The 27,486-nt window shown below is 39.6% G+C and overlaps 1 protein-coding gene across 43 annotated transcripts in view; it reads right to left on the minus strand.

Moving 5' to 3' along the window:
- The window catches only part of KLF12 (KLF transcription factor 12), a 527,876-nt gene that overhangs the window by 99,797 nt on the left and 400,593 nt on the right, over positions 1-27,486 (minus strand). The window contains exon 8 of one of the 43 annotated variants that reach the window (XM_086328575.1): positions 24,977-27,483. The exons of 41 other annotated variants lie outside the window; for them this stretch is intronic. In XM_086328575.1, coding sequence (XP_086184701.1) covers positions 27,315-27,483 — 169 coding nt within the window. In that variant the 3' untranslated portion in view covers positions 24,977-27,314. Of the gene's footprint in view, positions 1-24,976; positions 27,484-27,486 lie in introns of those variants that run through there. One more of the 43 variants, XM_086328573.1, reaches the window with a different exon arrangement.

Below are 27,486 nucleotides of genomic sequence, written 5' to 3' on the forward strand. Positions count from 1 at the left end.
CTACTGCTGCTAAGTCGTTTCAGTCATGGTTAACCCCAAAGATGGCAGCCCACCAGGCCCCCCGTCCCTGGGATTCTCCAGGCAAGAACACTGGAGTGAGTTGCCATTGCCTTCTCCAATGCATGAAAGTGAAAAGGGAAAGTGAAGTCGCTCAGTCGTGTCCGACTCTTAGAGACCCCATGGACTGCAGCCCACCAGGCTCCTCTGTCCATGGGATTTTCCAGGCAAGAGTACTGGAGTGGGGTGCCATTGCCTTCTCCACATATACACACTACTATACATAAAATAGGTAACTAATAAGAACCTACTGTACAGCACAGGGAATTCTACTCAATACTCTGTAATGAGCTATATGGGAAAAGAATCTAAAAGAAGAGCAGATCTATGTATATGTATAACTGATTCATTTTGCTATAGAGCAGAAACTAACACAACACTGTAAATCAATTATACTCCAATTAAAAAAAAAAAAAAAAGTATATATCCAAACAAAACCTGAACACTGTTGTTTATAACAACTTTATTGACAATTACCAAAACCTGGAAGTAAACAAGATGCCTTTTTGGTAGATGAGTGGATAAAGTAAACTGTGGTACATCCAGACTGTGAAATATTACTCAATGCTAATAAGAATGAACTCTTGATGAAAGTGAAAGAGGAGACTGAAAAGGTTGGCTTAAAGCTCAACATTCAGAAAACGAAGATCATAGCATCTGGTTCCATTACTTCATGGGAAATAGATGGGGAAAAAGTGGAAACAGTGTCAGACTTTATTTTTGGGGGCTCCAAAATCACCGCAGATGGTGACTGCATCCATGAAATTAAAAGATGCTTACTCCTTGGAAGGAAAGTTATGACCAACCTAGATAGCATATTCAAAAGCAGAGACATTATTTTGCCAACAAAGGTCCGTCTAGTCAAGGCTATGGTTTTTCCTGTGGTCATGTATGGATGTGAGAGTTGGACTGTGAAGAAAGCTGAGTGCTGAACAATTGATACTTTTGAACTGTGGTGTTGGAGAAGACTCTTGAGAGACTCTTGAGAGATCCAACCAGTCCATTCTGAAGGAGATCAACCCTGGGATTTCTTTGGAGGGAATGATGCTAAAGCTGAAACTCCAGTACTTTGGCCACCTCATGCGAAGAGTTGACTTGTTGGAAAAGACTCTGATGCTGGGAGGGATTGGGGGCAGGAGGGAAAGGGGACGACAGAGAATGAGATGGCTGGATGGCATCACTGACTCGATGGATGTGAGTTTGAGTGAACTCTGGGAGTTGGTGATGGACAGGGAGGCTTGGCGTGCTGCGATTCATGGTGTCGCAAAGATTCGGACACGACTAAGCGACTGAACTGAACTGAACTGAATCAAGTAGTGAAAACACATGGATGAACTTTACGTGCCTCTTACTAAGAGGAAGAAACCAATCTAAAAAGGCTACAAAGCATATGATTCCAACTTTACTACATTCTAGAAGAAGCAGAACTGTGGAGACAGAAAATGACCAGCGGTTGCCAAAGGGGAGGGTGGAATGGATGAAGAGGCAGAGCACAGATTTTAGGGCAGTAAAGCTATTCTCCATGATGCTACAGTGGGAGATATGTATCATTATACATCTGTCAATACATCCATAGAATGTATAAGGGCAAGAACAAATGTAAACTATGGACTTTTGGTGATGATGATCTATGGGAGTGGGTTCATCTATTGCAACAATGTATCCCTCTGGTGTGGGATTTCCCAAGTGGCTCAGTGTTAAAGAATCTGCCTGCCAATGCAGGAGATGCAAGAGACAAAATAGATGTGAGTTTGTAATCCCTGAGTGGGGAAGATCCCCTGGAGTAGGAAATGGCAACCCACTCCAGTATTCTTGCCTGCAAAATTCCATAGACAGAGAAGCCTGGCAGACTACAATCCATGGAGTCACAAAGAGTCTGACACAACTGAACATACACAGACATCCCTCTGGTGTGGGATGTGAAGAGTGGAGGAGGTGGTGGGTACAGGCAATAAAAGGGAATACCATTCTTTGCATTCAGTTTTGTCAAGAACATAAACCTTCCTGTAAAAAACAAAGTCATTTAAAAAGTTAAAAAACGAGGATAAAAGAATACTGGAAAACAACGTCTGTTGGAGAAGCTCTCTCATGAAGGAAGAGCAATGGCTAGAATAGCCAGATGAGACCAAAAAAAGCATTCATGTTTTCCATCATAGCTCAGTCAGTAAAGAATCTGCCTACAATGCAGAAGACCCAGGTTCGATTGCTGGGTTGGGAAGATCCCCTGGAGAAGGAAATGGCAATCCACTCCAGTATTCTTGCCTGGAGAATCCCATGGACAAGGGAATCTGGTGGGCTACAGTCCTTGGGGTTGCAAGAGTTGGACACGACTTAGCAACTAAACCAAAGAAAAGTGAAGTTATCATTCTGTAAGCTAGGAGGAACGTACAATGGAAAAGAAGTGTCTCTGACACACAGCAGTGACACATACACAAATATTTTCTTCAAAGTGAGAACTTACTGTGAATTTGGTACATGGTTCAAGTTTTATCGGAGAGTCTCATTTCTCCACACAGCAGCCCATGGGGCTGGTTGGTGTCATCATTCCCATTTGCTCGTAAGGAAAAACCAATCTTAGAGAGCTCTGCTAAACCTAGCCTAGGGGCACACACCAGAGCTGAAACTCCAGTCCAGGCCTCACAGACTCCATGCCATACTCTTAAACAATGTCCCACTTTGTTATTTTATGAGTGAAGAAATAACTCTATTTAAAAAAAAAGTCAATTGGATAACAGCTACAAGAGTAGAACATAATGCAAAATTCAGTTGCTTACAGTTTCATATTTACCAAACAATGCTGCTTGCAATGGAAAATTCTGTTTATAAGTAGTCCTGAAATAGTCTGAACTCTCAAATGATCATTGAATTTCAAAATATTGCTTGTCATACGTATTTCTTAATATATGCTCAGTCATGTCTGACTCTTTGCAATCCTATGGACTGTTGTCCACTGGGTTCCTCTGTCCATGGAATTTCAAAAGCAGGAATACTGGAGTGGGTTGCCACTTCCTTCTCCAGGGGATCTTCCCGACCCAGGGATCGAACCCACATCTCGTCAGGCATAGAAGCTCACATATACATGGTATAAGAAAAGATAAATATTTGGTCTTTGCCCCAGAAGCTTGGCACAGAGCTCCTAAAACCCTTGTAACTTCCTAAGAGACAGCGTGTCTTTTGTTATTCCTCATAAGCCACTTTTGACTACAGTGAGTTTAAGGTGGTAAGGTAACTCAGGGTCAGGCTCCCAGTTAGCTTGAAAGACCAAGCAGGTGGTCAGACAGTTAGAACTTTCAGAATTGGAGGGGAGAGGGACTGGTGACTGAGTTCAATCAGCAATGGCCAACAATTTCAGCAATGATGCCAACATAATGAATCACCATGTACCCCCTAAATGATGGGATTCTGAGAGCTACGGGGCTGGTGGACACAATAACAGGTAAGGAGGGTGGTGTGCCTGGAGGGGGCGTGGCAGCTTTGCATCCCACTCCCCCGCACCCTACCCTTTGCATCTCTTTCCTTTCGCTGTTCCTAAATTGTATCTATTATTATATTAATATAATAAAGCACTTTTCCAAGTTCTGTGAATCATTCTAATAAATTATTGAACCTAGAGGGGATCTTGAGAACCCTCAACTTTGTAGTTGACCAGGCAGCCTTGGGACCCCATATGTGGCAGGCATTTAAAGTGGGGCAGTCCCACAAGCCAGAGCTCTTGACCAGTGGGTTTTTGAAGGCTCTGGGTGATCAGCATCAGAACTGAACTGAATTGCTGGACATTCTGTTGTTATCAGAGGATTGGAGAATTGGTTCTTGTTTCAGAAAACAAAATATTTTATAAATATATTTAAAACATTTTTATATTGAATTTTCATAATATGTAAATTACCACGTGGTCAGGTCAAACATGAGAGTAACGCACCACTGTCAAAAAGTGAAATCATGATTTTTGAAGTCTGTAAGTTAAATTAGGTGGCACAGTGGTAAAAAAAAAAAAAAAAAAAATCTGCCTGCTAATGCAAGGAGATGCTGGGTTCAATCTCTGGGTTGGGAAGATTCCTGGGGGAAGGAACCCACTCCAGTATTCTTGCCTGGAGAATCCCATGGACAGAGGAACCCGATGGGTTATAGTCCACAGAGTCACAAAGAGTCAGACACAGCTGAGTGACAGAACATATACACAAGTTAAACTATCTTTTAAAAATTCGGCAAAAAAATCTAGGGACCATTTTCCCTCAATCTAATTATTAGAAAATATGGAAGGATGAGGCTGCTGCTGCTGCTGCTAAGTCGCTTCAGGTGTGTCTGACTCTGTGCAACCCCATAGACGGCAGCCCACTAGGCTCCTCTGTCCCTGGGATTCTCCAGGCAAGAACACTGGAGTGGGTTGCCATTTCCTTCTCCATCGAAGGATGAACAGCCATTAAATAGAATGAACTCATACTTAAATCTACCAATCCTCATACTCTCTTTTAACTAATCAAGACAAACTGAATTTACAAAATATGATTAGAGGGGTTTGCTTAAATTTGTATTCTCTGATTAAATACAGGTGTTAGGCAAAACAGGCAGGGTCTGGAAACTGTTTGCAAATGCATCCTTATTATTTAGAATTATTTTTGCTTTGAATAAAAGCAAGCAAGAGTTTTCATTGAGTTCTTGCAAAAACTACAGAAATGAGAAGAATCAACCTAGGAAAAAAAACTCCATACATGTACTAAACAGTACCACACAAAATATAGGCCTAAAAAATGCACATTACCAAACAGTAAAATACAACTATTATTTTCTTAAAAAAGAATTGATAAAATTGAAATACAAACAGTTGATGTTTCCAGTCTTGAGTTCCTGCCCTGGAGATTTTAGAAAGAAAGCCATATGATTCAACTAGTTTTACAAGGGATAAAATGACAATTCCACATTTGAAAATAATAATTAACAAATTAAAAGAATGTCTTAGTTTCTATAGTTTGCCAGACCGTGTGCTAAACGCTGCTGATGTACAAATGCATAAACTATGGATCCTGCCCTGAAAACCTTTCAGGCTAAAACGTTTGAACATTACAGGAATTTCACTGCAGGATTACGTGGCACAGTGTTGAGTACGGATTCTGGTCCAGGTTGCCTGGGTTCAACCACTATGAGGTTCTAGCATTTACTGGTTGTTTGGTCTATGGATGAGATATCTAATCTACATCTCAGTTTTCCCATCTTCATAATGAAAGTACGTACATCCGCTCACTCAGAACAATGCTTGGAGTGCAGCTTGTGGTGGGCTGGACAAGTTTTGGCCACCAGGACGATCTCGCTCTTCCCTGGGTGTCCTACACTGCAGTGGAAATGTCTGCTCAGGGCTTTCTTGTGACTCTGTGTTTCACTTTCCCCTGAAACCAGGAATAACTACTAAGAGAGTGCTATGTCTCTAGGTACTGGGTACAGGCTAAATGCTAAGTGAAAGTCGCTCAGTCATGTCCGACTCTGCGACCTTTGGAATTCTCTAGGCCAGAATACTGGAGTGGGTGGCCTTCCCTTCTCCAGGGGATCTTCCCAACCCAGGAATCGAACCCAGGACTCCTGCATTGCAGGCGGATTCTTTACCAGCTGAGCCACAAGGGAAGCCCAAGAATACTAGAGTGGGTAGCCTGTCCCTTTTCCAACAGATCTTCCCGACCCAGGAATCAAACCAGGGTCTGCTGCATTGCAGGTGGATTCTTTACAGACTGAGCTATCAGGGAAGCCGGTAAATGCTAAGAGAGAACAATAAAGGCTATTTCAAAACAGCCAGCTCCCAATTTGTCCATAACTAGCGAAATCCATCATGAAGAAATGTAAAAGCTTATTTTTTAAATAAAAAGTCACCAGAGTATTGCAACATCCTGTTAAACAGCAAAACAAATTCAACTCATTACAGCTGTAGTAGACTGCATTCTGTTAGAATTTCAGAGTAACTGATATTTTGGAAATTGGATGTTAAACTCACTAGACAAGTTATCTGCTGATTAGGAAGCATGACCCAGCAGTGGTTGGGTGACTCTAGTTACTTTTCAGTTTTGAGTTTATCCATATTCAAATGTGGTGTTGACTGCATATCAGAGAAGAGGCTGGCATGAGTTGAGGCAGTTTACAGTTCTGGTATCAGGGGCTCTAATTTGCCAAGACATCTCCTAATTGTGGCTGTGTTTATAAAAGCAGCATCAGTCTGGGCAGGGCAAAACAGGACAGTCAGTCGGACGGATTTAGTGCCTTCAGTATGCTGAGTAGTGCTGATGAGCAGGCACCTTGAGATTGTCTCCAGTGCACGCATGGATCATTATGTTAAACACAGACCTGCTCCCTGGTTTGACTCATTCACATCACAGGAAGCAAATCACAGACAGATTATATTATGTTTTTTTTAGGTAACAGCATTATCAACATAACAGTTCAAGGGCTTCAAAAAGAGAATATTTCTATGTTGCCAATGTGAATTACTGCAGAATGCCAGCATAGTCTCCTAAGAGCAGGGAACAGCCTACCTTTTTGAACCCTGACCATGAATTAATCCACAAACACGCAACTTGGAAATATGTTTGCACATTATTAAATTCAACTATGCCATCCTGTTCTTTGTATTGCAATAAACCAAGTCACAAATTTTTTGGTTTGCCAGTGTATATAAAAGTTATGTTTACATTATATTATAGACTATTAAGTGTGTAATAGCATTATGTCTAAAACACAACATACATACCTTGATTAAAAAATACTTTATTGCTAAAAAATGCAGTCATCTAAGTCTTGAGTCATAATCAATTTGCAATAGTAACATTAAAGATCATTGATCACAGGTGACCATAACAATAATGAAAAAGTTTGAAATATGGTGTGATTTAACAAAATGCAATACAGGCAAAAGCAAGCAAATGCCATTTGAAAAATGGCAGGTTCTCACATACCTTCAGTCTGTAAAAATGAATAACTATGAAGCACAATAAAGTGAGGTGCAATGGAAAGAAAGATTCCTATGTTACCTCTTTCCTCCTGAACCCTAAGAATATTCAGAACAGGTTTGCTATTATATAAAAAGAGAGTAAAAAAAAAAATCACCATTTCTACTGCTTCTTTCACAACTTACCCTCTGCAACAAGTGGTCAACACTTGACCTAGTTATTGGGCATCACTTTCTTATTTTTTACCTTTTGTGATCTGGCTCCTACCTCCGCTACTTTGGAACTGGTTTTAATTCGGTATAAATTCACTCTAGCCTGGCTGGGCCCCACTTGCCTCACACTACACCTGAAACCTGCACTTCTCTTTTTCTTTTTGCTAAACACTATACTCCATTTAGGGCTGGAGGAAGCACAAGCTGGAATCAAGACTGCAGGGAGAAATATAAATAAACTCAGATATGCAGATGACACCACCCTTATGGCAGAAAGTGAAGAGGAACTAAAAAGCCTCTTGAGGAAAGTGAAAGAGGAAAGTGAAAAAGTTGGCTTAAAGCTCAGCCTTCAGAAAACTAAGATCATGGCATCTGGTCCCATCACTTGATGGGAAATGGATGGGGAAACAGTGGAAACAATGTCAGACATTATTTTTGGGGGCTCCAAAATCATGGCAGATGGTGATTGCAGCCATGAAATTAAAAGACGCTTACTCCTTGGAAGGAAAGTTATGACCAACCTAGACAGCATATTCAAAAGCAGAGACATTTCTTTGCCAACAAAGGTCCATCTAGTCAAAGCTATGGTTTTTCCAGTGGTCATGTATGGATGTGAGAGTTGGACTCTGAAGAAAGCTGAGTGCCAAAGAATTGATGCTTTTGAACTGTGGTGTTGGAGAAGACCCTTGAGAGTCCCTTGGACTCTAAGGAGATCCAACCAGTCCATCCTAAAGGAGATCAGTCCTGGGTGTTCATTGGAAGGACTGATGCTGAGGCTGAAACTCCAATACTTTGGCCACCTCATGCGAAGAGTTGATTCGTTGGAAAAGACTCTGACGCTGGGAGGGATTGGGAGCAGGAGGAGAAGGGGACGACAGAGGATGAGATGGCTGGATGGCATCACTGACTCGATGGACATGAGTTTGAGTGAACTCCGGGAGTTGGTGATGGACAGGGAGGCCTGGAGTGCTGTGATTCATGTGGTCGCAAAGAGTCGGACATGACTGAACGACTGAACTGAACTGATACTCCATTTATAGTTATTATAAAATATTGGCTATATTCCCCATGGTGTACAATATATTTTTGTAGGTTATTTTATACCCAATAGTTTGTACCTACTAACGCCCTACCCTTTAGTGCTCCTTCCCCTGTTATTAATAACCACTAATTTGTTCTCTATATGTGTGTCAGCTTTTTTGCTACATTCACAAGTTTGTTGTATGTTTTAGATTTCACATATAAGTGATATAATACAGCATTTGTCCTTCTCTGATATATTTCACTCAACATAATGCCATCCAAGTCTATCCATCTTGCTATAAATGGCAAAACTTATTTTTTTATGGCTGAGTAGTATTACCGTGTATGTGTATGTATATACATCACATCTACTTTATCCATTCATCTGTAATGGACGCTTAAGTTGCTTCCATATCTTGGTAACTGTAAATAATGCTGCTATGAACACTGGGGTACGTGTATATTTTTGAATTACCATTTTTGTTTTTATGGATATATAGTCAGGGATGGCATCGCTCCATCACATGGTAGCTATATTTTTGCTTTTTTAAGAAACCTCCATGCTGTTTTACACAATGACTCCACCAATTTACAGTTCTACAACAGAAATTTGCACTTCTCTGTGACCCTCGTAACCTGCAACCTTTGACATGCCCTCATCACCTTTCTTTACTCCTCTTCTCCCTCCTCTCCCATTAGTTTCCAAAGATATATTGTCCTGGTGTCTCCCACAGTTACATTCCTAGCTCAAATCCTGCCCAAATTCTAATTTTTCATTTCCAACTCTTCACTAGACCTGTCTACTTGGATATCTCACTATTAGTAGAAATTCAGCATTTATCATCTCTCCATTACCAATTTTCCACCCATGTTTTTATTAGTAAAATGAGTATTTTTCAAGTTAACAGAGTTCATAGCTGTGTAAGTATTTTTGATCTCTTTCGTACACATTACGGCAATGACCTTTGTTGATTAAACTGTCTCATCGAAAAAGCAAGATAGTTTCAGAAAAACATCTATCTCTGCTGATTGCTGGGAGAAATATCAATAACCGCAGATATGCAGATAACACTACCCTTATGGCAGAAAGTGAAGAAGAACCAAAGAGCCTCTTGATGAAAGTGAAAGTGGAGAGTGAAAAAGTTGGCTTAAAGCTCAACATTCAGAAAACGAAGATCATGGCTTCTGGTCCCATCACCTGATGGGAAATAGATGGGGAAACAGTGCAAACAATGGCAGACTTTATTTTTGGGGGCTCCAAAATCACTGCAGATGGTGACTGCAGCCATGAAATTAAAAGATGCTTGCTCCTTGGAAGGAAAGTTATGACCAACCTAGACAGCATATTCAAAAGCAGAGACAGCACTTTGTCAACAAAGGTCTGTCTAGTCAAGGCTATGGTTTTTCCAGTAGTCGTGTATGGATGTGAGAGTTGGACTATAAAGAAAGCTGAGAGCTGAAGAATTGATGCTTTTGAACTGTGCTGTGGAGAAGACTCTTGAGAGTGCCTTGTACTGCAAGGAGATCCAACCAGTCCATCCTAAAGGAGATCAGTCCTGAGCGTTCACTGAAAGGACTGATGTTGAAGCTGGAAACTCCAATACTTTGGCCACCTGATACGAAGAGCAGACTCATTTGAAAAGACCCTGATGCTGGGAAAATTGAGGCAGGAGGAGAAGGGGATGACAGAGGATGAGATGGTTGGATGGCATCACTGACTCAATGGACATGGGTTTGGGTGGACTCCGGGAGTTGGTGATGGACAGGGAGGCCTGGTGTCCTGTGGTTCATGGGATCACAAATAGTCCGACATGACTGAGCGACTGAATTGAACTCATCTTTATTTTCTATGCTCTTGAAACCCCTTTAATGAGGCAGTTATAACCCTACACTTGGCATACTCATACCCACTGAATGTCACGTATCAATCTCCGTCCCTGCCAATCCACGTTGACATCCTAAGAGATAAGCGATTTGGGCAGATATGGAAGTTTGCTCCCTCAGCATCATTCCAGCCTCTTTGTTTCTGATTTTATAAGGAAGAGAAACTGAAACACTACATTTCCAAGAGTCCTTTGTCACGCATTTCCACGTGTGAGCTGCTTCTACAAAGCCCTAACAAGGTAGATGTGAGCAACTGAGGAAAGCAGCCATGGGTAGAAAGGGGGTCTCCCAAGAAGGCTGACAGCAGAGGCAGACGTTCTTCTGGGGGAGCTGAGAGGAGATCCTGGCATCCAGGTCTGTTCAGGGGTGCAAAGGGTGGGTAGGGGGTTATCAGAGGTATTTTGCTAGAAGTGCCCTCTGGTTGTTTTATTGGCATATTATTTAATAACTGCCTTTCACCAAAATTGTTAGGGTGGATTCTATTATCAGCAACTAAAAAGGCAACTTTTCTAAACCCTCAGTCCCATAACCATCAAAGAGGTTCCTGATGTCTATAGTATAAAGCCCTAACTCCTTACCATCACATTAAAGACCCTGACATTCTGGCCCTCATCCACCAGTACTATTTCACATGACTTTCTATAAGAACTTTCCAATTTAGGCTTCTATTTTTTTGTTGTTGTTATGAGGGTTAACCTATCTCACTTATTGGAAATATCTTTGTCTTTTCCTCTGACATTTAAACTCTAGCTACCTTTCAAAGCACAGAATAAGCTCCACCTCTTCCTTGAAGCCCTCCTTGATCACCTCAGGCAGGAGTGATTCTTCTGTCTTGCCTCCTCTAGACAGACAGGATATATTATATTGTCAAACTATGTATTTTTTTTTTTTACTTATGCTTGTGTATCTTCTTAATAATTTTCTTACACATATTCAAAAGATTCAAAATATTCTGTTGGGAGGAACTTGCATTACATCATTCATAAAAACTAATTTATTGAGCACCTGCTATTGCCAGGTCCTGTTGTAGGTACTTTTTATGTCTCATTCCTGGACAAGCAGGTGACTGTCATGGTTCATTTACTGGATTATGAAACAGAAACAAGTATTATATAGCTTGTCCAGGGTCATGGAGTTAGGGAAAAGACGGTGCTTAATAGATAGTTTATCCAACTACCGACTGAATAATAAGGAGATTATTTTTTCAAAAGAACATTTCTTGAGCACTCACTATTTGCCAGGCTCTCTGCTGAGCATGTTACAAGCAATGTTTTATTTAATCCACTCAACCACTACAAGATTTGTTACTGTACATGTTTTAAAGATGAAAAAAATACACTGCCACCTAGAGAAATTAAGTAACTTGCCAAGATCTTAGTGCCAACACACTTCTAGGACTGGAACCCAAGCGTTTGGCTCCAGAATGCGTGCACTACACACGAGAAGCAACGTTTCTGTTCTAAGGGAACAATGATTTGACCAGAAGGCCACTCAATGAAATGTTTTGTTTTTAAGCAATAAGTAATAAAAATGAAGTGCATCACAGTAATTTTCTTTGTTACAAGAGTCTTCATGATTACTGGGACAAATCTAGCCTGCAAGACGTGGAGGTAGCCTAACATTTGAAAATTAAAAAAAAAAAAAGTCAAAGAAAAGAGAAGGACAGTCATAGCAAGAAGAACCTGGAGAAAAATAATCTAAAGTTTGAGAGGATGTCACCTAATGTGCAAATCCTTCCCGTATTAGCTTGCCTATATTTTACTAAAAAAAAATAATAATTATTGACTAAATCTCTAGGGGTTCTTTTGTTAAGTCTCCTTGCTGAATAAGACTCTCTTCTCTGACTAATTCTTTATTTAAATTACTCTTAATATGCAAATTTGCAGTTTGTCATTTATCTACTGGTTTATTTTTAATACCTTCCCCTTGTAAAATCATCACCATATTAAATTTGGCAAATGAAGATTATCTTATTTTCTTAGAAAACACAAACATAACTTATTTCAAAACTTGGGTTTCAAAGTAACTAAATTTGAGCAGGTAATTCTAGTCCAACTTAAATTTGTTATCATTTTATGAGGGTCTTTTTGTTCCTTTCTCCATATTTTTTTTTGTCACTCAGGAAATCAATGAAGAGACAAAATGATGGCCTATGGTAAATTACAAATACACCCAGATTTTAAATGCATTTGAAAGCAGATTCATTTTAGAGCAAACCTTCAGTGTAGTAATACTGCAGGATCCCCAGTGACTGTTAACAGCGAGTCTATGAAGGACGGCTCTGCACTGGACAAGTAGAAACCATTTCCTCACTCTTGTATCAAACACGTGTCATGTTCCCTTTGCCTGCATATCTGCTTTTCAGTTTTGTTTCAAGTGAAATTGCTTTCATCTCCTTTTGCGTTTTTGTTTCAGAACATTTCAACTTTACATATTAACTTTCAAAATTAAGTAAACAGCTGGGCAAATGGGATTCTCTACAAGTCACTTTCTTCTAAAGTGTGAAACTTACACCTACACATTCTGCTAATTAGGATATGAATAAAAGTCATCATCTAGTGAAAACTGACTTGTTTTCCTGGCGGGTCCTCTAACCTGTCGTTTCAGCAAACTTCTCAGCTCCTTTTAAAGAAAATTTCACACTTTGTGTATACTTCAAAATAGCTTATTGCTACTTCTGAAAGCTATTAGGACTCTATTTTTTTCTGAATTATAACAGTTTGAATCATTAATAATACTCAAAACCACTGAGAGTCAAGTTTTGTTTTACTCTGGTGAGTGAAGAGTATAAACACTCCGGGGGACACAAAATGGTTTCATAAACTGCATCCTATAAAGGTAAGGTTTGCACATCTTTGTGTTTCTACAAATATTTTCACTCATCGTATCTTTAAGTGGGGCTGTGAGTGCTGGATCAGTGATACTCTCCATCTGAGAAATGCCTTAAGAGGACAGAACACCTCCACATCACTGTTTCATCCCACGGTCACAAAAGCGTGCAGCAGGAACACAGGCTACTGTACCTGCATTCTATGAATGAGCACACTATGGTGTTAGGGACCTGCTGGGTTATCACCATGGTTGCCATGGTACCAGTCAGTCATAAATGAGCATCAATTCTAAACCTGTTTTTTATTCTACTACCTTGACAGAATTTGGAGCCAGAGAGCATTCTGGAGCTCCCCTTCACCCCAATGGGGAGGAGTGTTATTGTTGTTTAGTTGCTAAGTTGTGTCTGACTCTGCAACCCTGATGGACTGTAGCCCATTAGGCTCCTCTGTCTATGGGATTTCACAGACAAGAATATTGGAGTGGGTTTTCATTTCTTCAGAACTTCCCAACCCAGGGATCAAATCCACATCTCCTGCACTGACAGGTGGATTCTTTACCACAGAGACACCTAAGCAGCCCAGTGGTGAGGCTATATAATTTGCCCAGGTCACAGAGTGGGATCCTGGCCATCCAGGGACTAAAGATGCCCTCCTCCTTCCCAAATGTAATAGAAAGAAAGGTTTCAGAGTCAGACTAGCTAGATTGGATCCTAGTTTCAAAACACACTCCTTGTGATATTGTGCAAGTTACCTACATTCGACTTTCAGTTCTTCATCCCTTAAGTGGGAATGTTGTTGTTTAGTCACTAATCATGTCCAATTTTTGTGACCTCATGGACTATAGACTGCCAGGCTCCTCTGTCCATGGGATTCTCCAGGCAAGAATACCAGAGTGGGTTGTCATTTTCTTCTCCAGGGGAACTTTCCAACCCACGGATCAAACACATATCTCTTGTACTGGCAGGTGGATTCTTTACCACTGAAGCACCAGAGAAGCCCTAAGTGGGAAAATTAACACTTATTTTCTGTAGATGTGGAGAAGGAAATGGCAACCCACTCCAGTATCCTTGCCTGGAAAATCCCATGGAGAGAGGAGCCTGGTGGGCTGTGGTCCATGGGGTTGCGAAGAGTCGGGCACGACTAACACTTCCCTTCACTCCTGTAGATGTGGGGATGAAGAGAGATAAGGGATGTGATGTGCCTGGCTCACAGCCACTGCTCAGGACACATGCTTTTCTTGCTCTCTTCCCAACTCCCTGTTTACATAATGGTACCCACCTTTCACATTTTATTTCATAAACACTTCAGCAATCCTCAGTAGCTTACAAAAGTAGGTTTTAAATATATTTGTTTCTAATTTTGCCAGGCAATCCTTATGTTTCTTTTAATTCTTCAATGTTTATTATATACAGTCCTTTTCATTAAAATGCTAGACCAACAGTAAACATACAATTCTTATCATCATTTAAGGTTTCACAATGTAAGTCAAAACCCACATCAGTCTCCTCTGGTCAATACATTTGTCATACAGTTCTTTTTGCTAATTTCTTTTTAAAATTGCACTGTTTGGTGCTTAGAATGAAAGTTAACCCTTCCCTTGATCAAGTATTCTGTGAAGTGACCCATGCTGACACTGCTGCTGCTGCTAAGTCGCTTCAGTCGTGTCCAACTCTGTGCGACCCCATAGACAGCAGCCCACCAAGCTCCCCCATCCCTGAGATTTTCCAGGCAAGAACACTGGAGTAGGTTGCCATTGCCTTCTCCGAAGCTGACACTACTTGGTGGCAATAAAAGCCAAGACTCTCTAGGGTGGCACTCAAAACCAATTAATAGAGAATTTTATATTGCATCGGATCTACTGCATGCAGTGCTGGGCATTGTCATGGGGTCAAATATTGCTTAGAGAGCATCTTAGAGAATTTTCAGGGGATACCACCATGCATTGAGAACCAAGTTTACAAAGAAGTTGTAAGAACTCTCCAGGCTAATCCTGATGCTTCCCTTCTCTGGTCTAAGAGCAGAGGAAGGAGTGGCTCTCCTCATCTCCACTCTGCAGATTCATGAGTGAAAAGGCTGGGCAACCTGCAAACGGTGCCAGGAGAAGGGGAACTGAAATTCAGAACCACAGACTCACAGCCCTGGGCTTTCTCAAATCTTACTCCATCTCCCACGAAAGTCCCTCATGTCCTTCCAGGAAATAAAAGCAAACCACTTGAGTGACCAGAACGTTTTTCTGTTCTAATTCTGAATTTCTTTTCACTTTATATATTTTTTTAATTTTTAGTTTATATTGGAGTATAGCTGATTAACACTGTTATGACAGCTTCAAGTGGACAACAAAGGAACTCAGCCATAAACACACATGTATCAATTCTCCCCCAAACTCCCCTCCCATCCAGGCTGCCACATAACACTGAGCCGAGTTCCCTGTGCTATATGGCAGGTCCTTGTTGGTTATCCATTTTAAATAGAGCAGTGTGTACATGTCCATCCCAACCTATCTACCCCTTCCCCCATCCTTCCCCCCAGCAACCGTAAGTTCATTCTCTATAATCCTATGAGCCTGTTTCTGTCTTGTAAATAAGTTTATCTGTATCATTTCTTTTTAGATTCTACATGTAAGGGATGTCATAGGATATTTCTCCTTCTGACTTACTTTACTGGGCATGACAATTTCTAAGTCTATGTTGCTGATGAAAACTTGGAACTACCCCTTGGAAAACATGTTTCAAATTCACTAGAAACAAATTGTAAAATAATTCTTCTGCATTCCTCTCAAGATCCCCAAATGCATTCCTCTCAAGATCCCCAAATAGCTTCCTAGAACTCCTGTTTCCTTAAAGTTATATGAAAATTAAATGGACTCAAAATAGGATAATTTGAGTAGGTATACGCAATTTACATTTTTATAAAGACAGAGAGTATAAATATTTACTGGACTCAAATAATACAAGTATATGTTCATGTGTCTACTTAGATGTAGCAAAAGCAACAAATCATTATTATACTATTATCTACTGATTCAGCCAAAAGAGTATTTTTCTATAAATAACATTGTAGCAGAATTTCAATGCAATCTGTCATACTTCCTCATTGAATTGACATTTTTTTTTCTGCCACATTACCTGTTTGTCATTCCATATAAGCTGTCAGGTCAAAAAAAATTATTGTCTTCTTTAAGGGCAATAGTTTGTGGCTCTTCTCTGGGAATAAAGCCTTATTAATGAAGTGACCTTTAAGTATACATGGATGACACCAGCATCCTGCCTGGGTATTTTATGCAGCATTGCATGCTCGGCATATATAGCTATTAAGTTTCTTAGCTTTATCTGTTGTCACATTATTTTTCCTGTACACTGATTTGTTTGCCCAGTTCTTAATTCTTCAATTATACTCTATTACGGGCTTCCCTTGTGGCTCAGCTGGTAAAGAATCTGCTGCAATGTGGGAGACCTGGGTTTGATTCCTGGGTTGGGAAGATCCCCTGGAGAAGGGAAAGGCTACCCACTCTAGTATTCTGGCCTGGAGAATTCCATGGACCGTATAGTCCACAGGGTTGCAAAGAGTCGAACATGACTGAGTGACTTTCACTTTTATACTATACTACATTTATATAAATTATGGCCAAATGTCTTTTGAAATGGGAAAGGGAATAAGTAAAGAAATATAGTCTTCAGTCTTGTTTTCAGATCAAATGTCACGGCTACTGTTCAGAGATTTTGATCCCTGTGAACCAAAAAAACCACAATCATCAAAACAGGAATCTAGGTCACTGGCAAAATGCTAGTTCAGTTCAGTGCAGTCCCTCAGTTGTGTTCAACTCTTTGCGACCCCATGAACTGCAGCATGCCAGGCTTCCACGTCCATCACCAACTCCTGGAGCCTACTTAAACTCATGTTCATTGAGTTGGTGATGCCATCCAACCATCTCATCCTCTGTCATTCCCTTCTCCTCCCATCTTCAATCTTTCCCAGCATCAGGGTCTTTTAAAATGAGTCAGTTTTTCGTATCAGGTAGCCAAGGTATTGGAGTTGTAGCTTCATCATCAGTCCTTCTAATGAATATTCAGGACTGATTTTCTTTAGAATGGACTGGTTGGATCTCCTTGCAGTCCAAGGGACTCTCAAGAGTCTCCCCCAACACCACAGTTCAAAAGCATCAATTCTTCGGCACTCAGCTCTCTTTATAGTCCAGCTCTCACATCCATACAGGACTACTGGAAAAACCATAGCTTTGACTAGACTGACCTTTGTTGGCAAAGTAATGTCTCTGCTTTTTAATATGCTGTCAAGGTTGGGCATAGCTTTTCTTCCAAGGAGCAATCATCTTTTAATTCCTTGGCTTCAGTCACCATCTGCAGTGATTTTGGAGCCCAAAAAATAAAGTCTGTCACTATTTCCATTGTTTCTCCATCTATTTGCCATGAAGTGATGGGACCAGATGCCATGATCTTAGTTTTCTGAATGTTGAGTTTAAACCAGCTTTTTCACTCTCCTCTTTCACTTTCATCAAGAGGCTCTTTGGTTCTACTTCACTTTCGGCCATAAGGGTGGTGTCATCTGTGTATTTCTCCCAGCAATCTTGATTCCAGCTTGTGCTTCATCCAGCCTGGCATTTCTCATGATGTACTCTGCATATAAGTTAAATAAGCAGGGTGACAACAAACAGCCTTGACGTATGCCTTTCCCAATTTGCAACCAGTACAATGTTCCATGTCCAGTTATAACTGTTGCTTCCTGACCTGCATACAGATTTCTCAGGAGGCAGGTAAGGTGGTCTGGTATTTCCATCTTTTTAAGAATTTTTCACAGTTTTTTTGTGATCCACAGTCAAAGGCTTTGGCGTAGTCAATAAAGCAGAAATAGACATTTTTCTGGAACTCTCTTGCTTTTTCGATGATCCAATGAATGTTGACAATTTGATCTCTGGTTCCTCTGCCTTTTCTAAATCCAGCTTGAACTTCTGGAAATTCTCGGTTCACGTATTGTTGAAGCCTGACTTGGAGAATTTTCAGCGTTACTTTGCTAGTGTGTGAGATGAGTGCAATTGTGGGGTAGTTGCATGGGACCTTTTGAAGGAGGTCACCATTATCTTCATTACCTCCACCACAGTTTGGCTTCAGGTCAAGTAACAGGCAGGGAACACACACCCCGCCCATCAACAGAAAATTAGATTAAAGCTTTACAAAGCATGGCCCCGCCTATCAGAACAAGACCCAGTTTCTTCCTCCTCCCTCAGTCAGTCCCTCCCATCAGAAAGCTTCCATAAGCCTCTTATCCTTACCCATTGTGCTGGAGTAGTCTCAAAAATTATTCCCCACAATATGCTATCTTGGATGGTAGAATGCACTAACTGTGGCAAGCCACTGACCCAAATCAGCTGTTTTTAACTGCTTTTCTCCCAATGTTCACAGACATAGAATTTTCAGGTTTATTTGTTGTTTGTTACTGAGTCGCTAACTCATGTCCAACTCTCTGCAACCCCATGGACTGCGGCACCCAGGTTATCCTGTCCTTCACTATCTCCCGGAGTTTGCCCAGATTGAGTCAGTGATGCTATCCAGCCATCTCATCTTCTGCCGTCCCCTTCTCATGAGAAAACAGACACAATAAACTCAGATTTTGAAGGTCACTCACTGTGGCTATGGTACAGACAGCAGGTTAAATGGTATTTCTGGATAGTTAGCTGCAACTCCACTCTTTTAACTGATTACAATGTACCAGTAAGTCCTAGCCCACCGATTTGTATCCACATCTTAGATGAAAACTGTTTGGCAAGAGCCTTTTTACAATGAAATTTAACACAGAATTTCAAAGCATAAAAGAGATAAGAGCAATATGCAGCTATAATAAAGATATCATGAATGGAAATTTTACTAATATTACAAAATGAACATGAAAAGAACAATGGTGTGCTTTGATAAATACTAAAAAGTGAGGGTTTTTCTAAGATCAATGGCAGCATCCAAATGATCCTGTATTTTTTTTTTTTTTTTTCCAATGAGAGAGTACAGCAGGATCTGGAACCACTAAAATTTAAAGTTAAAAAATGATCAGACAGGGACTTCCCTGAAGAGCCAGTGATTAAGGCTTTTTGTACTTCTGCCGTAGGGAACATGGGTTCAATCCCTGGTCAGAGAACGAAGATCCCACAAGCCATGCAGTATAGCCAAAAAAAAAAAAGTCAAGCTGTTTAATTTGCCATTTTGCAATCTAAGAATCCTCTTCCATCAGAATAATGTCGGTTTCACTAAGTGGAAAAGTACTTAAATAATTTAAATTTGTATTGAGTGGAAGGATACAAGCACCTTCTGAGGTATTCGAACTATTCTATATTTTGATTTACACAAACATCACATGAATGTGTTCATCACTAAGCTGTACATTTAGATCTGTACCCTTAACAATGTACATGTCACATCTCAATAATAAAACATGACCTAGAAACTTAAAAGACAGTAATGGAAATATTTTTTTAAATTAGTTAATAAAAATGACTAATGTAAGTGTACACTGCTTATCATTATTACTAGAGTTAAGAAATAAGAACCAAAATGATTTATAATATATTATCTTTGCCACACATGCTATAAAGATTCACTTGATACGAGTGACCGCTAAGCCATGGTGAGGTCACATGTTCAACACATGTGCCTGACTCTGCCTGACATTTAATCGAGTCTGGCACATGTGTGCTTTAGTAATGTACTCAGCTGTGCAATTTTATGTGAGTGGACATCTGTAGAGATGAATTTGAAAAGAATCTGTGCAAAGTGACAACCTTTATAACCAATGATATATAATAAAAAGAGTCATAACAAGAAGCAGCAACAACTAACATTTATTAAGGCTTTATTACATTATAAGCACTGTGCCAACTTTCTGCCTTCACCACCTCAAGAACTGCATTTACAGGAGTTTTTAAACATAGGAACAGAGATGGCAGAAGATCTCTTTTGCAATCAGCCCTTAAAATAATAGTCATACAAATTAATGCAATTATAAGCTTCAAATTTGTAGAAAAGAAAGCTGGTTAGCAACTCTCTCTTACATGTGATTGTTATAATTGCAATTTCAAAAATAACTGAATTTCATTAAAATGAACCTAAGACATTTAAAATCTAGCATTCTATAGATACATCTTGAAAGGCATCATCAAAGGAACTTTTCTGACACCAAATGCTGATCTTCTCATTCTAAGAGTTTATAGCTCACAAACTCCTTTCCTTATCCCACAGAAGCAATGAATAAGTTTGAAGACATGATGTGAACGAATTTCTTGGCTCATTCCTTTCCTAAACAACTACTGTCTTCATGATTAGTATTTTTCATATGTAAAGCAGGTTCTTGATACTTTTTATTGTTCTCGTATAAATCATCTATTATCATTACATCAAATCTTATTTAAGTTTCAATTCTAAAACTCTAAATTCCAAACTCTTCATTAAATTCAAGTTAATTGATTATTAATGAAAAAATATATAAATGGGAATCAAACTGTGCTAAACCACACGCTCTACAACTTAGGGTGAAGTTATGATTCCTGACGCAGTTATCATACATCGTAGCAGTTGAGTACAAACGTAAACTTGGAACCACGTAATTAAGTGGTTACCAGGGGTTATATTTACCAGGGAGGGCTCAAATTTTTCAAGAATGTTAATAATCATTGACTCAGTACTTAAGAGACCTGAATAGGAATTGAGAGATAATTTGGTTCAAACCCCTTGTTTTCTGATTAGAAAAAAAAAAGAAAACCCCACAGAGGTTAGGTTGGGTTAGGTCAGGGTCTGGATTCACTTTTTGACATTTGCGGAGCTGAACCAGCTTCTCAAACCACCTTTAAAGATGTGATTGTCTGCAACACACTGCAATAGCATTTAAAAAAAATGCAAGCACATAGTTATACAGACACGTAGGAATATATTATAGTAAGGAAACTGTGTGTATGTGGAGTCCTCGTTCTATATATATCCCAGTTGAAACACCGGCCCACCCTGTTTGTTGTCTGATAATGTTCAATGTATTTAAACGTAACTTCAAAAATACCTTCCAATTCCCCTTTGTCCTGATGAAGCAATTCCAAAAGCTTTAGCTCTCAAAAGCTGTCAGAGTATCACTCTGACCTTTGCACTATCTTCAATTCCCCATAGCTTTCTTTAAAGGATGTTGTAAGCAGAGTGCAAGGATCATGAAGGAATCCTTAGATTAACCTGTCCCAGGCAGGCTTTACTTTCTTTTTAACCAGCTCACAAAATTAAGAAACCACTAGACCAGCAAGTTTATTAGATTATTAACTTACTCTGTGCCCTCAACTGCATAATATGCATCTTTGGACTTTCTGCCTTCCACCCAGAGCCAAGTTATTACTACTCTGCAATGGCACCCCACTGCAGTACTGCTGCCTGGAAAATCCCATGGACAGAGGAGCCTGGTAGGCTGCAGTCCATGGGGTCGCTGAGGGTCGGACATGACTGAGCGACTTCACTTTCACTTTTCACTTTCATGCATTGGAGAAGGAAATGGCAACCCACTCCAGTGTTCTTGCCTGGAGAATCCCAGGGATGGGGGAGCCTGGTGGGCTGCAGTCTATGGGGTCGCACAGAGTCGGACACGACTGAAGTGACTCAGCAGCAGCAGCAGCTCTATCTCTTTAAACTAATTTCAAAAGGAACAACCGGGTTTTAAAAACAATCAGATTTGGTAAAAAGGAAATACTACATGTTTTCCCTCCTGAGTTGGGAATATGTGTGAAACAATCTTGAATTTTTCTTTCTCTCTGTGATAAAGATGGGTTTGCCTGACCTATGCAGACCTTCCACAGTGACTGGTGATTGCTGGTGTAAATTTGAAGCTTAAGAAATGTGAGCTTCCATGATAGAGAACAGAAATTACTGCAATGCATGGGAAAACTTAAATTCACTGGAAATTTTCTTTGAATATAAATATCTTAGATATCGTGGTAGAGAGAAAATGAAGCCATTCTTGGCATGTTAGGGATGACATTTTCTACTTGTCTCATGAAGCTGAGCATAGTCTTTTTACACACGGCAGGCATTTGATAAGCACTGAATGAATGAAGTATAAGAAGGAAGTTATTCCTTTCTACTGTTTATAGTGTCATTATATAGAACAATAAACACTCAGTAATATTTATTTGCGATTTTGATTTTATTTTTTTCCTGAGCACTATAGAGAAGGGAAGTCGCTCAGTCGTGTCCGACTCTTTGCGACCCCATGGACTGTAGCCAACCAGGCTCCTCCATCCATGGGATTCTCCAGGCAAGAGTACTGGAGTGGGTTGCCATTTCCTTCTCCATCCTGAGCACTATAAAAGCACAGAATTCTGGAAAACTCTTAAGAAGCTCTATCTTTAACTGATTAAGAAATGGGAAGGTTAGAGCATTATAAAATATTATGCAGTTAGCAAATGGAAGAGCTATTACTAAAAGAAAAAGTCCTTATTTTCTCATTGGAATGAACCAAGACCCAACCTACATTTTAGGTTTAAAGCTTACAAATATGTATTCATGTTTGAAGTTAAGAGATCAAAGGCAGGAGAATTTCAAAGTTCATGTGGATAAGAAGACAAAGATGTACCTAGAATGAAAATGGAATGGAGGGGATACAAGTGACTCTGGCATATACTGGGCCTTTAATAAGTACATTTTGAATGGATACAAATTCATAATTGCTACTTACATTGACTTATCCAGATAATTACCAGATAATCAAATTCATATATTCAGGAAACAAACAAACAAACAAACAAACACGTAGTAACTAAAGGCTTCCCCCCCGCCCCAAGCACAGTTATTTGAGTAACTGTCTCAATCTTTCTTTTCACTCTGGGTCGATCTCTAGTTTACAGAAACGAGCGTCACTCCTCTGGTTGTCCTCTTATTCTCATCTCTCTCAGAGTCACGAATCTACATTTGCTTCCTTGAAACTTCAGTCTCCTACCACTTCAGTGCTCATGATTCCTTCCTATTAACCTGGAGTATCCAAGCTTATGTGTTCTTTTCCCAACTCAACAAGATCTGTACTGTCTCTAGTTCATGTTTTGCTAAATTGATTAGAGCTCTCATTTTTCATTGTCCTAAAACCTCAGATGGACAGGATCTGGCTGAAAACCACTCCTCCCTACTTTCCTGATGTTTCTCTTATCCTTCTCACCCTTTGATTAAGACTTTATAGGATATCCATTTATTATATGGTCCTTATGAGGCATGATTATAACTAGCTCAATTTGCCAACTTTAATTTCTTCATCTGTCTCCTCACTGTCTTCCTCCAAAACCGGGTGCTTGGCATCCGGTTTTTACTATGAAGAACTGAAAATAGATCTGATTTTAAAGACTAAATAATCAGTAGAATGCCTTTAAACAACAACAAAAAAAAGACTATGACTAGTTAGTTGAAGATGTAGAGTGACTGGAATTCCTCCATACTGCTGGTGGGAATGTAAAGGGATACAAGTACTTTGGACACCGGTTTTTTGTAGTCCCTGGAGGTGCAGTGATAGACAATCCGCCTGCAATGCAGGAGACACTGGTTCAATCCCTTGGTCACGAAGATCTCCTGGAGGAAGAAACGGCAACCCACTCCAGTATTCTTGCCTGGACAATCCCATGGACAGAGGAGCCTGCTGGGCTGCAGTCCATGGAGTCACAAAAGAGTCAGACACAACTGAGCTACTCAGCATGCTTCCCTGGTGGCTCAGAGGTTAAAGCATCTGCCTCCAATGAGGGAGACCTGGGTTCCATCCCTGGGTCAGGAAGATCCCCTGGAGAAGGAAATGGTAACCCACTCCAGTATTCTTGCCTGGAGAATCCCATGGATGGAGAAGCCTGGTAGGCTACAGTCCACGGGGTTGCAAAGAGTCGGATACGACTGAGAGACTTCACCTTCACTCAGCATGCAAATTGGTAGTTTCTTATAAAGATGAACATATATCTTCCCTTGACCCAGCAACTCACTCCTAGGTAGCTACTTAAGAGAGATGAAAAGGTATGTCCAGAGAAGAGTTTCCCAGGATGTTCAAAAGTCCCTAATATAATAAATCCAAACTGGAAACAACCCAAGTGTTCATCAATAAGTAAAACAATAAACGAATTATATTTGCATCCAGGTAACAGAATAGTACTTAGCAAAGTAACAACATGCAAGAATCTCAAAAACATCATGCTGGGTGAGAGAAGACTGAAACCAAAGAATACACAGTATACAGTTCCACAAATGATGCTCTATAATTAACCCATGGTGACAGACATCAGAAAATGGTTGGCTGCAGGTTGGGAGGAGCCACTGGATTTACTGCAGGGGGGCAAAGGGTGAAGGTAAATTTTTGGGTGATGGAAGGGTTCTGTTTCTTGGGTTTGGTTAGGGGTGTATGGGTGCAGTTGGCCCCTAGCCATGCCCACCCCATCTGAGGGTTCTGCATTTATGGATTCAATCAACCATGGACTAAAAATACTAAAAAAATATACCCATAAAGTTCCAAAAAGCAAAACTTGAACTTGCCAGGAACTGGTAACTATTTACATAACATTTACATTATACTGGTGCTGTAAATAATCTTGAGATGATCTAAAGTGAGTATAAGGGAAGATGTTTTATAGGTTATGTGCAAATGCTAAGCCATTTTTAAAAGAGACTTGAGCATCCAGGGATTGTGGGGCTACATGGGTCCTAGAACCAATCTCCATGGATATCAAAGGACAACTATATATGCAATTGTTAAATCCTTTGAACTATACTTTTAAAGTATGTTTTATTGCATGCAAATAACACCTCAAAAAGAAAAAAGTAAATCTTAATAATCATTCTTATGCCAATGACAGCTTTCTACATTTCCAGCCTTCTCTAATCAGTTTCAGTTCTAGATTTCAAAATTCCAACAGGATAGTTCCATTTGTAAATTTCACCAATTTATCAAATTCCACCCGCTCCACTTAATTACATTATTCAGTTCAAAGGTATGGCCAATTTTCCTGCCATTATCTTATTCTTTAGAGTCTAGTTATCACTAAAACTATTACTTATTTCTTTAAGACATAAATTATAAATCCTTTCCCTTCAAGACAGAATGCAGGAAGGAGCACTTTTAACATGTACTATAAAATTATATCTGATTGGACATTATGAGCATCACTCCTTATTCTATGATACCTGCTATGTACTTAACTTTTCTGAGTCTTATTATTCTCAGTAAAATGAGATAATTCATCCGCTGCTATATTAAGGAACATGGTGAGATACATGATAAAAATAAATTGAGACTCACAAAGCAGGACATTTTTAATATAACACTTAGGGATATTGTTACTGATTCAAAAGCCACCACTGGAGCCCTGGCCCAGGCCCAGAGGTGCTCGTGTGTGAACTACTTCAATAACTTCCGATATAGTCTTCCTGATTTTTTTGGGCATGTGACCAACTTGTTACTCATTTTCATGACTAATAATTTATTATGCAATCCCTTTCAAAACACTAGAATGATCTTGATGTTTTAAAGATATACATGGCAAGATTTATGAAACTTATTTTAACTGTCAATCTGGAAGCTTAGGTAAAAATGTAGGAGTAAAAAGTGAAGACTGTAAATATATTTTAAAAAACCAGGTTGATTTCAGTATGTAAAGAGATCACATGCTTTTAATTCAACAACTATTTTGTTTTCTTGACAATTAATAATTTTGCTGGATATTCTCATATCATAAAAGCTTTACTGATCTACTGACTTTACTTACATAATAAGCCTCATAAAAAAAGCTACAGTGAAAAATTAATATCTTAACCCCATAATTTAATCTACCCAATACAAGTTGACAAGAAGATACACTAATCTCTTGATTTTAAGAAGTCACTTATTTTTTCTAATAGATTTCCTTGATTGCACTTTACTATCACATACCAGAAAAGGTTTCTCTAAATGTACAAAAAATTTAAAATGAGTTTTATATCTGCATTAGAAAAAAGAAACTACATGAATCAATACCTTGTTTTCTCTCACTTGTAATAATCAATCACTACATTTGCAGAACAAAATGGAGAATGGATGCAGGCATGAAGACGAAAACAACTTTTACTGCAAGGGCATGAAATTTTAGCTCAGAGATTTTATTTTCTCCTATCTGTATAATAACTTTTGTATTTTGTCACTATAGAGTCTATTTAATTCCAGAAATCAGGGGAAAAGGCACATTAGCTGAATTTTTTTGTGTGATTTTGTGCATCATAATAGGTTAATCAAAGTTAATTTGAGTTTAGAGACTGATAACATTTCACAGATTTTGCTTCTTCAGCTAGAATCAGCTTCTTGCTTAGTGCTACATTTTGCAATACAGCTCTGTTACACCTGTTTTGTAACAAAATAAAGTACCTCTGAGAATATAAGGCCTGGAGATAAATTCACACTATGAAATCCAAATATCAAGATTCAGTAAAGGTACCTGCTATTAATGATTCTAAAACATACATCACTAAGAAGATCTAGAAGGCAAATCTAGAAAGAAGATCCACCAGAGCCATCTAGAAATTTCATGAGAATATGGTTAAAATTTGCTAAAACTTAAGATTTCAAAAATAATTTCAACTCTTTCTGTAAACAACAGCCATTTTTTTTTCCTGAAATACCAGTACACTAGTCATCACTCTCCTAAAAGTTCACATCTCCATGGGAGGAATGGATTTCCTCAACACTGGTGTGGGATTTAGACATGTGACTTTTTTTGGCCAATGGGATGCTGTCAGATAAGGGACATGAGCAAGGGCTTATATTTTGTTTGTACAGCAGGGCTTGCCCACTTGTGCTCTAGTGTTGCTTTGAGATATATTTGCCCCTGGGCTGTCCTTTGGGTTTAGAAAAAAGAGTGAACAGTCCTGCTCCAACAACTATAAGACCTGCTACAAATGACCAACTGATACATGGGAGAGAAATGTTTTATGATGGTATGCTACTGAGATTTGGAATGACTGCCTACACAGCATTATATTGGCATTATACAACTGAGTAGGGGAAAAAACGCCTTGATATTGAATTTGGGGTGGTGCCATATTTTTCTGAGGTATTAAACTAAAATTTGGTGGTAAACATTGATGGTTAACTGTGTCAGTCCATGCTTTTCTTTTCTATAGCCACACTTCAAATAACTGGGAACACATAAACCAGTTTTGGTCAATGAGATATAATCACAAGTCACATGGTGGGTCTCCTGGAAAAATTTTTTGAAAGTAACACAGTTGCCTGGTATGGTCTTCTGGTTAGTTTGTCTTTCTGCTTTTACCCCTTCCCTTCTGTCTCTTGTAAGGGCAGGAAACCTGGAGATGCAGCTGACTTCATATAACCCTTAGTGAAAAGTGAAAGAGTTAGCTGCTCGGTCATTGCTGACTCTTTGCGACTCCATGGACCGGGGCCCACCAGGCTCCTCTGTCCATGGAATTCTTCAGGCAAGAATACTGGAGTGGGTAGCCATTCCTTTCTCCAGGGGATCTTCCTGACCCAGGGATTAGACCCAGGTCTCCTGCATTACAGGAACTGGGAAGCCAACTG

The sequence above is a fragment of the Bos grunniens genome, chromosome 12 (assembly GCF_055505025.1).
Source record: "Bos grunniens cultivar Pamir isolate PY7600 chromosome 12, Bosgru_T2T1.0, whole genome shotgun sequence".
NCBI lineage: Eukaryota > Metazoa > Chordata > Mammalia > Artiodactyla > Bovidae > Bos > Bos grunniens.